The 16,815-nt window shown below is 42.7% G+C and overlaps 2 protein-coding genes and 1 pseudogene across 2 annotated transcripts in view; 1 reads left to right on the forward strand and 2 right to left on the reverse strand.

Annotated features, from left to right (window-relative positions):
• Positions 1 to 5,432: 5,432 nt before the first annotated feature.
• Positions 5,433 to 16,815, reverse strand: part of LOC118856836 (histone H3-like) — a 36,721-nt gene continuing 25,338 nt past the window's right edge. The window contains exon 4 of the mRNA XM_036767365.1: positions 5,433 to 5,876. Coding sequence (XP_036623260.1) covers positions 5,452 to 5,876 — 425 coding nt within the window. The 3' untranslated portion in view covers positions 5,433 to 5,451. The remainder of the gene's footprint in view (positions 5,877 to 16,815) is intronic.
• Positions 7,958 to 8,363, reverse strand: LOC118856853 (annotated as a pseudogene).
• Positions 13,531 to 13,926, forward strand: LOC118856855 (histone H2B type 2-E). The gene has a single exon (XM_036767380.1). The coding sequence runs from the start codon at positions 13,546 to 13,548 to the stop codon at positions 13,924 to 13,926; it is 381 nt and encodes a 126-aa protein (XP_036623275.1). The 5' UTR covers positions 13,531 to 13,545.

Genomic DNA, 16,815 nt, shown 5'->3' on the forward strand with positions numbered 1-16,815 from the left:
GCTGAATCTGATGCTCAGGGTTGAATGAATGATTGATCAGAGTCCAATGAAGCCTGTGCTCTTATCTCTGAGAAGCTGATTGCTGATTGGCAGCAGTAATCTGTCACTGACAAATTTTGGTCACAGACCCAGCTATTATCTCTATGCAGATGACTCCCAAATCCTCCAACCCTCATTTCTTCAGCTTTTGTCCCATATCTCCACTGTCTCCTTAGACAGCTCCACCTGGATGTCCCATAGATTTCTCAAACTTAATGTGTACTCAACTCATCTTTCATCCCAAACTCTCCAATCCATCCTTTACACAGCTACCAAAGTGATAATATTAAAGCACAGGCCTGACCCTGTCTCTTCTCTCCTCTGTTCCAGAAACTCAAGTGGTTCTTCATTACCTTTAAGTTAAACTAGAAGTCCTTGGATTGGCATTTAAAATCCTATTCTATCTGGCCCCTGGCTACTTTTCCATTTATTTCACGTTGTTCCCTCTCTTGTTCGCCATGGTCCAGTGAAATTGGCCTACTTGTTATCCCCCGTTTGTCGTTCAACCATTTCAGTTATGACTGACTCTTCATGACCCCATTTAGGTTTTTTCTGGGGCAAAGATACTGGAGTGGTTTGCCGTTTCCATCTCCAGCTCATTGTACAGATGAAGAAACAGTCAAACAGGGTTAAGTGACTTGCCCAGAGTTACACAGCTGGCATGTATCAAATGTCAGATTGAATTTAGGTCTTCCAGACTCCAGGCCCAGCACTCTATCCACTGTGCCACCTAGCTGCCCTGCTATCCCCCCATACAAGACATGAATTCTCTCACCTCTCACCTTTGCCTAGACAAAAGTTGTCCCCCATGCCTGGAATACAATCCCTCCTCATCTCTGCCTTTTAGAACTTCTAGTTCCTTTCAAGGCACAAAGTCATCATTTAATAAATTTCTAGGATTGATTTCTAGGATTGTGAGGATGTTGAACCCCTACCCTCCACAGTGAAACAGGTTTCTGGGAGAGCTGTCAGGAAATTGGTTAGTCAAACAATAGGCCTTACTTATTATGTGCCAGGCCCCACTGTGATATATGCTGAGGATAAGAAATAAAAATAAACCAGTCCCTGACTTCCAGAGTTTTTCTCCTCCTCTTCAACCTCCTCCTCCTCAGTTTCCGTCTCATTCTTCATTATCTTCCTCCTCCTTTTTCATGAAAAGGTTTGTTCACTGGTTAGGGAAAATAGACAAGACTCATATCAGAGCCACTAGAAAATAACATCCACCCTCTTCCCAATTCACAGTCTGAGTAAAGATATATATGTGTGTGCATGTGTGTGCACTCATGTGTATATGTATATATATATGTGTGTGTGTGTGTGTACGTATGCATATGTATCCCAGAGAAAAAGATTATTCACAGGGAGTAAATTTTAATCTCTGAAATTTTTTTCTCTTGTTTTCATTTTTTCTGTTAAAGACCAGCCTTAACCTCAAATCACTCTGGTCCCAGAGCAAACCCTACTTGGTCACTGTTTGGCTCCTGATTGGCTCAGAATGAATGTAAATAACAATTGTTCCTGTTTTTTGCCAGATCTATTTTTTAAAGAGGCCATTCTTTGCCTCATTTTTATTAAGCCTTAATCACTGAATGGGCTTTGCCTCAGTCAAACTGAGATCTGTTTAAGACCTTAGGTTGAAAAGGCTAACCCCACTGTATCCTGGGCCATCTCCAGTTGTCTTGATCCATATCTGGCCACTGAACCCAGATGGCTCCAGAGGAGGAAGTAAGGCTGGTGACTTTGCTGAACACTCCCTCACTTAAATCCAATTCACTTGCATATTATGTCATCACTTCCCTGATGTCGTGGTCCTCTTCCAGAATGAAGGACAGCAACATAGAGATGATAATTAAACCCAAGGAGATTGATGCAGTTGCCAAGTAAGAAAGTACAATCCCAGAGTAAAAGGATTATCCAGGGGGAGAGGGTATTTACCAGTGTCAAATGCTACAGAAAGGGCAGAAAGGATGAAGAATGGAAAAGATCATCAGATCAGCAGTTAATGGAGCATTAGTAATTTAGTAGAAAGTACTTTTCGTGTAAGTTTTGAGGCCAGAAATCAGACTGTGAAATTCTGAAAAATGAGAGGATAAGACACTTAGGCAAAGAGTATAGACAGCTTTTATTTTAGGAGTTAGGTGGAGAAAGAGAAGAGAAATAGACATAGGACAACAGTTTGAGGGAATAGAGGAGCTAGCAAGATGTTTTGAAAGATAGTAGAGTCTTGGATGTGTTTTTAGGCAATAGGTAAGAACAGGTAGACAAGAAGGGAGAAAGGGCAATGATTTGTGAGCGCAGTCTGGAGAAAAGAGGAGGGGATGGATGAAGGGTACCTGTAGAGGATTTGGCTTTGACAGAGAAAGATTACTTTTTCATCAAAAACTGGTATAATGGAGAAGAGAATGAGGGATGATGTCGAGATATTTTGTTTGTTTTGTTTTACTTTTTTTTTGTTTCAGGTATATGGAAGGGAGAAAGAAGTATTTAATCTTGAATAGAAGCAATTTTCTAAGTGTAACACTGCCTACCCTGGCCTCACTACCTGAAGGTTACATTTCACCTCTCCCTTCAGACTTCTTCTAACTACACAGACTTAGAAGGTGTCTGGGTTCTCTGCCGTTGGCTCCAGCCAATGGTATTGGCTAGTATTCACCCAGTTGTAGCCATGGGTCTCCTGCATCCATATTCCATTTAACCACTAACAGTAGGATTAACTTTTATGAAAAGAAAAATGCTTCAAAGTTATATTAACACATATACAAACAGCTTACTCCCCAACATGTTGGGCTTATTCACTTCCCACACCATTTCAGTCTTGAGGGAAGGAAAAAACATTACATTCATGGTTGAGCTCAGCTCTCACAGAGCAGTCCCAAGTCCAAAGTCTCTTTGGACTTGAGTTCCAGGCACCCTGGCTTCTCAGGGCTCCCCCTGTCAGGCTGGCTGCCTGAATCATCCTACCTGGATTCTTGGCTCTGAGGTTACTATGGCTAGAACTCCTGGATCCAATGGGGATCATTGCCAGCACTTGAAACTGAGGGTAAAAACAAGGACAACAACAAACAGAACCAGACAAACATCCCAGCTACAAAGTGGAAAGAGAAGGAAAGGGTCCCCTCTACCCCACATAGTACTCAGACTGTGCATGAACTGTATAATCTCTTACCCTCTGGATGCAACAAGAAAGAATGTGCAGGAAATGGAGAAGTAATACTGACATGCAGCCTATTCTGGCTATGCACTCAATTAAAAGAGGCTACTCTCACCCATGTGGTGAGAAATTGAAATTTGCATGAGACAAGTTCCTCAGCTGGGAAGGTGGAAAAGAATTGGTATGAGAGGTCTGAGGATAGAAGGGAAGAACTGACTTGCATATGTCACATGGAAATGTAGGTTTCATTTGTGGAACGGCTTCACCCACCTCGAGGGGGTATCTGCTCTGGACTCATAGGGACAAGGTTCATTCTGGAGGGAAATGACCCCAAAGAATTGGGTGAGCTCCGCCTCTGGCTCATTGTCCCCTGTAAAATTGTCAGAGTTACTAGGAATAGATAGAGATACCTACATATCTATATCTGTCTCAAAACCTCATCCCCACCTCCCCACCCCCACAACCAGATTCTTCATTCTTATCTCCGTCAACTCTCCCACCTCAAAGTTTCAACCATATACCATCCAGCCCTTCTATCATGCCCTCTGGAGTACCTATTCCATAGGTAACAAACTTCCCTTCATCTTAAATCTTCTTCTCTATCAGTCCTTCCATCTACTGAAACCTGGCTCCTATACAAACAAGAAGGGGTAGGGGGAGCAAGTGACATTTGAACCTCATTTTCATCTGAACTGGAAGTAGGAGAGCAGAAACATTGCATTCAATCCAGAGCACACTCCTTTTATACTGCTCTTTTTTTAAGAAAGGGTACAAGAAACTGAACATAATGACCAATTCTAGAAGACTCATGATGACACACATCACAACTTTCAAACAGAGTGGAGACAGACTCACGATGAAGATTAAGATAAATATTTATTTGGACACGGCCAATGCAGGAATTTGTTTTGCTTGACTATTCATAACTGTTACCAGGGTTTTGTTTTCTTTTTTTTTTTCAATAGGGTAAAGAGTCAATAGAGAAAATGAATTTTTGTTATTAAAAAAATAAAGATTTTTTTAAAAGGTGTATGCAAGTTGAATGTAGCTAAGATTGAAAGAGAAGGCTATTGGGGGGGTACTTTGCAGCACATTTTGCTGATGTAGGCCTCATTTCTAAGATTAGGAACTGATTGACATTTACAAATATAAATCATATTTATTTACAAATAAAGAAAAATGGTCAAAGGATATGAACAGCCAGTTTTCAAAGAAACATAAGCCATGGCTATTTTTTAAATTTCCAAACCACTAGTAATTTGAGAAATGCAAACTAACTCTGAGGTTCTGTTTCAGGCCTATCAGATTTGCACAGATGACAAAAGAGCACAATGGCAAATACTAGAGTGACTGAGATTAAACAGGCACACTAGTACACTTCTGGTGGAGTTGTGAGTCGGCCGTCATTTTGGAAAGCAATTTGGAACTACTGTATGTCTCTGTAAGTTACTAAGGATGCCACTAACCCAACCTTCAAACTTGGATCATTCTGTTTAGCCTTGTTCCTGAAAATCCCCAACCATACAGACTGAGTGCATTACATTTTTATTACATAACCTCAACGGGTCCCTCACTGCACCCTCTTTTCATACCTCCCCTAATCAACTCACCACCCCAATCGCTACACAAGTTCTTCTATACACTCATTTTTCCTCAAAGGTACCCATGACTCCTCTTCCCTTACACTCTCAATTGAGAAAGGCCTATTTTACTGGGGAAAAAAAGGCCATTCTCCAAGAGCTCCCTCTTCTCTCCAATTCATCTCACTGTTAATATGCCTTCTGCCACTATCTCCTTCACCTCTCTGGCATTTGCTGAGTAAGGAGCAAACGACTCCGATGTGCATGGCACCATTACAAAAACTGAGGATTAGCATCAGAACAGAAAAAACTCGCAAAAACGCAGAAGAGGCGAACACTAACATACTAAAATTATGCTCAATAAAGACCCTTTGAAAAGATTGAGTAACTTATTCTAGGACACAGCCAAAGCAATAAAGATAGACCATACCTCAAAAAAGATGCATTAAAAAACAAAGCATTTTAAAAATCAGAAAAGCAACAAAAGTCTAGAAAATATACAAGTGAGCTTTAACATAAAGAAATCCAGCTACACGTACTATTTGCGTCAGTTATTCAAGCCACAAAAAAATATCAAGAGGCCGTACCCCATTCAGCATACAAATGTTATTACGGCTCTCATTAGGAACATGTGTGGCTCTTAAAAGAGCCTTTGGATTTTAGTTCGCGCCTCCTCGTGGCTTAAGCCCTCTCCCCGCGGATGCGGCGAGCCAGCTGGATGTCCTTGGGCATTATGGTCACCCGCTTGGCATGGATGGCGCACAGATTGGTGTCCTCAAACAGTCCCACAAGGTAGGATTCACTCGCCTCTTGCAAGGCCATCACGGCCGAGCTCTGGAAACGCAAGTCGGTCTTGAAGTCCTGCGCGATCTCGCGCACTAGCCGCTGGAACGGGAGTTTACGGATCAGCAGCTCTGTGGACTTCTGGTAGCGGCGGATTTCTCGCAGCGCCACGGTGCCGGGCCTGTAGCGATGAGGCTTCTTCACGCCGCCGGTAGCAGGAGCACTTTTGCGGGCAGCTTTTGTAGCTAGCTGCTTGCGAGGCGCCTTCCCTCCAGTGGACTTACGTGCAGTTTGCTTAGTACGAGCCATTTTACGAGAACAACCTAACGCAAGGTCTTCGTTACTAAAGTGCAAGCCAAGTGTTTCGGGCTATATTTATAGAAGTGACTCTCTCCTGATTGGACAAAACAACATTCGAAAGTCCCGCGTTATGTCCTAATTGGTTTTTAATTCAATCCTCTAATTCCACTGGGTAAAAAGCTAGTTTAAATGAGCAATGTCAATACTGAAGATTTATTTTCCTTGCTTCTAGAATCAAAATGTTCGTCAGAATGAAACCGATTTCCTTTTTTTCCAATTAACATTTTAAAGCTCGTGCTGATTTGTGATTGGTCTTTTCTGGACATTTTAAAAAATTTTGCATTCGTCTGTATTTTGATTTGTTAGTGAAAGAATGATTGGTCTCTCTAAAAGCAGAAATCATTAGATTCTCTGTGAACTTCCAACAAAACCCAGGAGAAAGAGACAGAAACATTCATTTAATTTTATAGTATTTACCCTATTTTTTGGTCCAAATTACATCTCATAGGAAGAAAACCCGGGAGTGGAGATGAAGAAGCATGTATGTACTTTTAAAATATTTGAGAACAATGCATAGTGGGATAAGGTTAACAATATCATATTTTTAAAATTCCCTAGCATGCAGTCCTTTTCATCGCATTGGATAAGAATTTCCCAGACATTTCAGAACTCAAAGTCAAAGTTAAGCCATTTCAATATTTTACCATAATTTCGAGCTGTAAGGAAGCTTAGCGATATGGCCATAAATCAACTCTCTTATTTTACAGAAAAGGAAACTAACTTCCAGATAATGAAACTAATTACCCACAAGTCAAATCCAGGCCTCTTTCCACTAAATCAGAGCTTCTTAGCCCCCAATTGACAGACACTGAAGTAGTCTGGATAGATTTTAGGGGGTCTGTGAACTTCGTTACAGGGGGGAAAGTTAAATATTTTCATTTACTCCTAATTCAGCATATCCTTCAAATAAAAATGAAATATTTATTCTGAGAATGGCTTTACCAGACTGTCAAAGGGGTTCATCAAACACACAAAGGGTTGCATGACACCCTGTTGCCGGAACCGGAATTTAGGCGGCAGTTTGTCTAAACTGCAGACTCTGCGCAGAGACAAACAGTATTTTCGCTGGGGATCCTGGGCAGCGGCGGGGATGGGAGTGGGAGGCGTTGGGTATGGGGCTGGTAGTGGAGCAGGGCGAAGGATCCGGCATAAGAAAGCATTTTCTCACCACCCTGCTTTCCAGCCCGGTATCTCGTTCCCTTCAGCAGAGCTGCGGTATGGGAGTACTACTGCTCCAAAGGTCTTCAAGTCGGCTTCCTTTAAACCAGGGGTTGATTTGCTGCAATGCCTGACTGCCTGAAGTGGAGAATTGTACACTTCCTTCTTTCCAGTTACCTAGAAGCTTTCTCTTCCCGAGAGTCTCGGGAAGTGGGACATGGGAAGAAACTGTAGGCGACCTAACGAGCCAGAAAACCCGAGATATATCCCCAACTACAAGCGGTGAGCTGGAGAGCAGAGCTTCAGCCATCAATCTGTTCTGTCCTGAGTTCTAACCCTGACCTCCTCCAGTTCTGGAAGAGAAGTTAAGACAGAGGAGAGGCAACGAATGGGGAATGCAACCATTAACTTGTGTGAAGTGCAAGTGCTCTTAGCATATAACCGCGTTTGTTCTAAGTTTTGTTCCCGCCTTCACGGTCGGATGAACAGCTTGGGCGAAAGAGAGGGAAGTTTACCTTTAAGTACAGAAGGCTCTAAATTCCGTGGCGAGCAGGGACCAAAGCCCATTCTTAGTTAAGCATTGGGCATGTTAGGTTAAGCTTAATCAGACTCTCGGCTCCCAAATTAGCAGTATCAAAACTTCATCACCTCTTACAAATTATGGGTAAGTTCACTCAGCTAGTGCTGGATGGGGGGACAATGGGTAGGTTTTGCTTTCGCTACAAAATATTGCACGACCAAAAAATTGTAAATCGCACTATGTCGTTACGCTCGAGTGAAAATGAAACAACTCTTTTTCTGAAATTGTGGGTGGCTCTCAAAAGAGCCTTTGGTTTTTTGGAAGATCAGAGACAAAAATAAAGGATCGTCTCAAATGGCAAATGACTTATTTGCCTTTGACTTTGTGGTGACTTTCGGTCTTCTTGGGCAGCAGGACAGCCTGAATGTTAGGCAGGACGCCACCCTGAGCAATGGTAACTTTGCCCAACAACTTGTTGAGTTCCTCGTCGTTGCGTATGGCCAGCTGCAGATGCCGGGGAATGATACGCGTCTTCTTGTTATCTCGAGCCGCGTTGCCAGCTAGCTCCAGGATCTCAGCGGTCAGATACTCCAGTACAGCGGCCAGATATACCGGTGCTCCAGCTCCTACGCGCTCGGAGTAACTAACTGCCTTTTCGGAGAAGCCTATGTACACGGCCCACTGGGAACTGCAAACCAGCCCGAGAGGAGCGCGACTTTGCCTTGGCGCGAGCTTTGCCACCTTGCTTTCCTCGTCCAGACATGGCAACAAGTAGAGAAGTGCTCGTACTGTTGGGATAGAATAAACCAAAGTAACGTAGAGTCCACAAAGTGACCCCTTTATACATGTAGTGAGCGCGAAAACAAAGCACTCTGATTGGCTGATTTATAGTAGCCAATGGAAAAACTGGTTTTCGATCTGTTATGTTTATAAGCTCTCCCACCCACTTCTAAATGCCAATCTACTGAAGATTTTGACGGTAAATAAAAGTGGAGGGGAGGAAGGTGGGGGAAGGGAAAGAAGGAGGGCAGAGTAACGGGAGTACTGGCTCTCTGATGTTAAGCGACAGCCAACAAACAGAAACAGAGGTACAATGAGAAAATGAGGACTAGCTATACCATAATGTGGATGTGTGATTAGACTTGCTCTGCTTGGAAGATGGGTGGACATAAGAACAAATTATAGGCTCGATGTAAGAAAAAAAAAACTTTCTTAGACTTAAGAGTTAATGAGGAATGAGCTGGCTTAGATATGTTCCCTTTAACTAGAGGTCTTCAGATATTGGAAGACCACTTATCTAATATGTTGTCAGCTTTGAGAGTCTGGAAAAAGACTCATAAAAAAAGAGGTGGATATGAAATACTCAGGACTGTTTATCAGAGATACTCCTTACAATAAGGCACATCAAAACATACATTTTGCCTGCCCCTTCGGTGCAATTCTTGTCTATATCCTCCCATAAATCCTGCAAGCAGGGTCCAGCCAATTGACATTGCAAATAGAATACTGTATTAAGTGATGATAAAAAGAAAATGATAAAGTGTATCTGCTAGCAGTTTACACCATGTAAATAAGTACATACAAGATATTTATGAAGCATATGGAAGGTAATCTCATAGGGGAAGGCACTACCAGCTGTGAGAAGGAAAAACCTCCCGCAGAAGGTGGGATCTGAGCTGTCTTAAAAGAAGCCAGGGAAACTGAGCAGTAGTGGTGAGGAAGGAGGGCATTCCAGACATAGCCAGTACTCTCCAATCCAGCTACACTGACCTATTTGCTATTCCTCACATATCACATTCCATCTCCTAATTTCATGCCTTTGAAATGGCTTGTCCCCTATGCCTGGGGGACTGCCTGGAATGCTCTTCTTCCTCCTCCCTCACCTTCTAAGCTCCCATAACTTCAAGACTTAACTCAAATCTCATCTTCTTCTGGAATCTATCCTAGTCCATCCACCTACCTGATAGTGCTTTCCCTGTGTGATTACCTTCTATATATTGTGTATATATCTTGTTTGTACATAGTTATTAATAGGCGTATATAGGTGCTCAGGGAAGACTAGTACTTCATGTGGGAGGGCTTCAGGGTTGATTTCCACCTTTGGTGTCCACCTGCCACCCAAGTCTCATCTGTGGCTCCAAGAAGCTGTAGCATGCACAGGATCCACGTCCTAGTAAACTGTTTCAGCAGATGGCCTAAGCCAAGTTGAGGGTAACTGATAGGCCTCAAACCCATCGATGAGTTAAGAGTATGTGAAGACTTCCCCTGGCAGAACGGGTGGATGAGAACAAAATTTTCAAAAGACCATGGAGGTGGCTGAAGCAGGTGCTCTGGAGCACTTAGAGTTTGGTTAGTCATAGAAGATGCCAAGGTCATCTACTGCATCCCAAGCTATCACCAGTCATCTAGACTTTTGTCTTGCCACTGGACTTTGATGACTCTGGAAGAGAGAGTGAGGCTGACAACTTTGTGCAACTCTGCCTCACTTGAATCCAATTTATTCTCTAGTCAAAAGACATTATTATTATTTTATATTATTTTTACCACTTTACCTATTGCAAAGTCCTGTGCCAACAGGCAAGTGATGAAGCAACAGGTGTGGACACACTGGGAGCTGTAATCGCAACTCTGCGTAGGCCCATAGGGTTGTCTTCTCACTGGACTGAAGCAGTAGTGGGATTCAGAACCTCCTGGTGTCTGAGCAGCCTTTTTTGAGGATCACATTGCTTACTTCCAGACATAAGGAAAGGGACTAGAAAAGATGCGCTAAAAATTGTCTGCTTCGCCCTGGTCTATTTGCCATGGCAAGGTGGGATTCTACCCTGTGGTTGAAACACACACACAAAAAAGGTACAAAAACTTTTGCAAAGATGATTCCACTCACTATTGGTAAACGGAATATGTGCACTCTTATGAAGAACAAGAATCTTTCAGTGAACCTGAAAGACAAACAGCTCTTGTTGAAAGAGAACTCAGCGGTTATCACATCCAAATAGCAGCTCTGAGTGTAATAAGGCTGGAAAACGAAACTGAGTTCACACAAGTTGCAACTGGATACATGTTTTTCTGGAATGGCTGCAGTGATGGGGAGTGTTGTGGAGCTTCTATGACTCCCCAAAGAAGTGAATGACAGGCTCATGACAATGCAATTGCCCCTTGCAGGAAATTGCCACACCGCCACCATCAGTGCTGCCACCATGACAAACTCTGAAGAGGTCAAAGAAAAATTTTACGAGAAGCTGGAAACCCTCATCATCAATGTGCCAAAAGAAGACACACTTGTAATTCTGGGTGACTTTAATTCCAGATCAGGCACAGACTATCAGACACTACAGGGAGTCCTTGGAAGGAATGGTGTTGGAAATAGAAACAGCAACAGTCATTTACTACTGAAGGCTTATGTGTCTCATGACCATCTCATCATTAACACTGCCTTCCATTTTCTTAAATGCAATAAAACTTCGTGAAAGTATCCTCGAAGCAAACATTGGCATTTAATATAGTACGTCATTGTAAGAAGAGAGAGACAGGATGTGAGAGCAACGAAGGCAATGTGTGGGTCTGAATGCTAAACTGATCATAGACTCACCATCTCCAAGCTAAACATTAGAGTTCAACAAAAGTGGCAGCCCTAAGGCAAGATGACTACCAGAAGACAATGTCAACAGATTGGAGTGCTTCTTCATTACTAATTTGCAGAAAAAGCTGAGCCAACAATACAATTGGCAACAGTGGAGCAGAAAAGGAGTGGACAGCTTTCACAGATTTGGTGTACAGCACTGAATTTACTCATCTGGGCCAAGCGATCACAAACATCAAGATTGATCTGACAAAATGATGGGGAAATACAGAAGCTGCTCACTGAAAAGGAAGAACTCCGTAAGGTTTAACAGCAGAATAGTTTGTCCATCTCTAAGAAGGCAGTGTTTAACTCCATCAAAAGTAAAGTGCAAGTGAAGCCTAGAAAGATGCAGGATGAAATTCAGTTTTACACTGATAGTAACAATTCAGAGCACTTTTATGATGCAGTGAAGGCCATATATGGGCCAAAGACCTATGGTCCATCTCACCTACTCAGGCTGATGGACTCACATTAATTTGTGATAAAGACATGGTCCTGGGTGATGAGGGCACAGTCTCTGGGAACCACTTGAACCCTTGAACTCTCCTTGAATCTTGCCACGCGACCTGGCCTTGGCCTGAGGCTATAACCATTAAGCCCAAATGCCTACCTTGCCCAGTCCTCTATTGTCCAGCTGTTTCCCACCCTTAATCCTGTTTCCCATCCTTAATTCTGATCAAAATATCTATACCCTAGCTCTGTTACCCCAGCGCTTTATGGTCTGTCATTTCCATATAGCCTTCAGCTATTTCCCCCACCCTGGAGTCTGACCTTATCCTTAAGTCCCTCCCTAGACCCCTCTTCTGGTCACCCCAGACCACCCCTCAATCCCTCCCACAACCTTTGTGTATATAATCTCCATCTTGCCTCCATGAAGGTGGTCAGAACCAATCTAGCTCAGATGGGTCTGGCCCTCTTTCCTTACAGGCGTCGCAAGGGGTGGGATCTCTCGGGGCAGGCTTATTTGGCTAACTCTTAATAAACTTTGTCCTTTCCCTTGGCTGAGAAAGCTTGAGTGGAATTCTTTCGGCAGGACCCAGCGTGTCGGTACTTTGGGGTGTCGAGCACCTCTCACCCCAAACCCTCATCACTGGGGAGATGGGCTAAATATTTCCATAGTGTTCTCAACATACTGTCATCAGTCAATGCAGTGAAGCCATTGTCCATATACCTCAGGTTGATCCTATGTAGTAAAGCACCTGGTGTTGGTTCTATTCCAGCTAAGAGTTACAAGGCAGGGGGGCCACTTCTTATAAAAAAAGTTGACTGAAATATTTGGGGTTATATAGCAAAAGAAGGAATTCAAGGATGTCTCCATTGTCTATCTCTATAAAGGAAAAGGAAATAGATGTCCTGTGACAGTGGGGGGTGGGAGTGGGGGTGGCTGTCTGGGTGTCTCTCTTAGCCATTTCTGGCAAGGTGCTTGCCAGAGTCCTCAATAGGTTGATCCTTCTCCTGGAACATGGATATTTGCAATGAAACCAATGTGGCTTCAGAAAAGACCAAGGAACTGTTGATAAGGTGTTTGCTGCCCTACAACTCCAAGAAAAATTCCAGGAGCAGAACAGAGGTCTGTACACAATGTTCATTGATCTAAGGCTTTTGATGCTGTCAGTCATGAGGGCTTGTGGGAGATCATGGCAAAATTCGGTTGCCCAGAGAAGTTGATCAGTATTGTACTCCAGTTCCATGATGGCGTACTTGCAGGGGTTCTGAATAATGGACAATGCTTTTGAATTTTCCCAGTCAGTGGTGTCAAGTAAGGCTGTGTGCTTGCTCCCATGCTTTTTAGCATGATGTTTTTGGTGAACACGCAAACAGGTTAAGTGACTGGGCCAGAGTCACACGACTTGTGTCTGAGATGGAATTTGGGCTCATGAAGATGAGCTTTCCTAATTCCAAGCCAAGTGCTCTATTTACACACAGCAGCTAAGGTTACCAAGCACTGAACAACCAAGCATAAGTAAAAAAATGACTCTTTGTGGAGCCACCAAGAAATTCAGCCACGTTAAACAGAAACACTCTGGAAAGGATTTTAAAAATTCTTTACAACTTACAAGACAAACGCCAAAAAGGGCTGGGATACAAACGAAGCTGTTCGATTGGTTCAAAGAGCTTTTTTTAAAAAATTAACCATCCAACTAGAGAGTATAACTGGCATCTCGTAATTTGCATGTATGCCTTCCAATAGGGAGCGGCTTAACATGTTTTATCCAATCAGACTTTAGAGTTTCCTAATACCTCATTTGAATACAGGAACTACAAGTAAACCAGACACGACCGAGTAGCCTTCAATCCACTTCATAAGGGTACGTTGTCTGAGCTTTGCATTATGCCTGAACCTGCCAAGTCCGCTCCCGCCCCGAAGAAGGGTTCCAAAAAGGCCGTGACCAAGGCGCAGAAGAAGGATGGCAAGAAGCGCAAGCGCAGCCGCAAGGAAAGCTACTCCATCTACGTGTACAAGGTGCTGAAGCAGGTCCACCCCGATACCGGCATCTCGTCCAAGGCCATGGGCATCATGAACTCCTTCGTCAACGACATCTTCGAGCGCATCGCCGGCGAGGCGTCCCGCCTGGCGCATTACAACAAGCGCTCCACCATCACGTCCCGGGAGATCCAGACGGCCGTGCGCCTTCTGCTGCCCGGGGAGCTGGCCAAGCACGCCGTGTCCGAGGGTACTAAGGCCGTCACCAAGTACACCAGCTCCAAGTAGATTACTTGGTAAGAACTAACAGCTAAAACCTCAAGGGCTCTTTTAAGAGCCACCCATGTTCTCAAACAAAGAGCTTTGAGCACGCCATGTGTACTGAGGTAATTTGGTGGAGAAAAACCATTACTCTGTTAAGACGTATTATCCAAATGTCTTTCAATGTAGTGTTAACTTCTAAAAATTGTTTTTTAAAAATGCATAACTTTACAATTTTTTTTCCCCAACCAGAAAGGCTAGAGCTTAACCATGGCTAGGAACAGCCTAGCTGTTTCATTGGGTAAGAAGCATTGTTATAATGGCGATTTGATTTAATACATGTAAATAAAAAAACAAAACACCTAAGGTTCCCTCCTCTGCCCCAGTTCCTATAGGATTAGATGTATAATATGTACTCCGACAGTCCTATATTATATGTAACATATTTAATCCTATACACACATAAAACCACATACAATTGCTGGTTTGGGATACCTCCTTGAGGAGACCCTGTCTCAGGCACCTATGAGTATGGTCTGGGGTGGACTGGTCCCTAAAGAAAGATCAGGTTCAATTTCTTAAAATCTCTGGCTCTTTACCCAGTCACCTCCAGAGTTCCAGGAAGATTCTCTTAAATCCTAGGTCTGGCTGATTTCTAGGGGGTCTGCCTCAAAAAGCAGTAGAAAAGTACTCAATATAATACAGCTTTTTGTTTCCCCAATATGAAAAAAAATGCTTAACACCAAGACAATCCATCATTGCCAGAGTTAAACTTGTAATTACTGTTGCATTCTCCTGGGATATTGATACTTAAAACATTAACTCATGAAAGGTTTGGTTGGATTGCTGAGCAGCCATTTCACTTCTTACTTTGTTCTTCACTGTTTTCCTCAAAGTCCATGTTTTCTGGCAAGGCAGGCTGGGGCCTGGGGTACTCTACCCTCTTGAAGGGGGTTGAGGGGTGGGAGAGGCAGAATGACAATAATAGCACTTCTTTTCTTCAGATATCCTCGGGGTTGTTTTATATATATATATATGTAATGTTCCTTTAAAGCAGTCACTTTAGGTACTGTCTTTGTGCAAGGCACTGTACTAAGTGCTGGTGATAGATGAAATTTATTTAAATGTTTGTTGATCTTGACCACTAAAGTCAATAACATATGGGGTGGAGCCCTTGAATTTTAGGATTAATGTCCACACTAATGACCATTTTCTTTTCAGTAAACTCTAGGTAGGTGACCTCTACAAATCTCACTGTCTAGGAAAACTAGGTCAAGCCTGTCTCAGAGTTGATCTATTAGAATATCTTACGGTTGCTCAACACCTGCCATTCTTCAGCTAAGGCATTAGTTGTATATGACAGAGTCCTGTACTTCTTAGCACATTGGCTTTCCTCAGCCATTTGCCTTTTTTGGTCTGGCCTTAACATGATCCCTTCCTCAGTTTTGGCTTCTCTACTATTTGTTACTAAAAATATGCATATACAGTATATTTAATCTGAAGATCTATTTAAAACAGAAAGGTATTTGGAGGACAAGATACTTTCCTACATTCCAGTCTTATGAGGCAGCTGGTCCCCCTTGTCCCAGAAAAGGACAGAAGAGCAATATAATTCCAGAACAAACACTACCTCCCTCCATCTATCTATCGATATTCACTTTTTCTTTAGCTATTGCTTCTAAAACTTTTCATCCTATAAATGAATTTTTTGTCTGTTTTGTTCAGGTGAGAAGCCAAATAAGTACCTGAAGATCTCTTTCTAGAAGAACAGACTTTCTGAAGTGAAGGGACAACTTTACAGCAATTACTGTTGTGAAGACCAAATGAGAATTTACATGTAAGCAGAGAACCATTGGGCTGAGCCAGTGGGGAGGCCTGCCCCTTGCTCCTCAGATTTCTGAGCTCTGAACTCAGGAAGTCAGTCTTTTTGAGGCATCACCCTGTGCTGGAGGGGGAGAGAAAAGAAAGTCTGTGGGGTTGTTTATGTCCTTTAGCAAGGGGCCAAAATTCCTATTACATCTTGCATGGAGCAAAAACCATGTAGTCCAATGTTATGTTCTTTATTGCTGTTACATACAAATTGTTATGTAAACCTTATAATGCCATGTAATTATTATTATATTAAAGGAAAGGGGGTCATCTCCAGCCGTCTTGATCTATATCTTGCCACTGGATCCAGATGGCTCTGGAGAAGAAAGTGAAGCTGCTGACCTTGCAAAGCCCTCCCTCACCAGATCCAATTCACTTGCAAGTCATGGCATCATCTTCCTGATGTCATGGTCCTCCTCGAGAGCAAAGGATAAACAACTGTAAAGGAAACAAAATTTCCTCAGTAAACTTTTTTAATTCAAGTTAGACTCACTCAGATGAGACTAAGTGCCTACTGTGTTCAGAACAATTTGGTAGGTATTTCAGAGAGAAATAAGTTTCTGACCTTGTAGGTTTAACATCTAGTAGATATCATAATATAACTAAAATACAATAAACTTTTTGTGGACTGGATCTTTGATTTTATTGGTATTGGGAGTGTGGAAATTTCTTCTACCAAAGCAGATCATCTGGAGTGTTGCAATTTATCTTTTTAGAGTTGCCTTGGGGCACTTAATTTGAATGACTTGCTTTGGGTTGTATAGTACATACCAGAGGTACAACATGGATTGATGGCTAACCCTCTATCTAATATGCCACACTCCCTCTCAATAACATTCACATGAAATATTAAACAACTGCCACCTCTTCCATGAAGGTCGTCCGCATCTCCTACATTGGATTTGAATTAGACTTTAAAGATGTATAGGAAATCAGCAGGGTAATGAGGACATTCCCTGACATTGGCAACAGCTTACCTAAAGGCACTGACGTGGCAAAACAGAATATATCCTGGGGACAAGTCATGGTACAGTTTGGTTAGACTGT

Source organism: Trichosurus vulpecula, chromosome 7, assembly GCF_011100635.1.
Source record: "Trichosurus vulpecula isolate mTriVul1 chromosome 7, mTriVul1.pri, whole genome shotgun sequence".
In the NCBI taxonomy this organism is placed as follows: Eukaryota; Metazoa; Chordata; class Mammalia; order Diprotodontia; family Phalangeridae; genus Trichosurus; species Trichosurus vulpecula.

What these genes read in the sequence shown, in the direction of transcription:
- LOC118856855 (XM_036767380.1), top strand. Translation starts at nt 13,546, where the DNA reads ATGCCTGAACCTGCCAAGTCCGCTCCCGCCCCGAAGAAGGGTTCCAAA.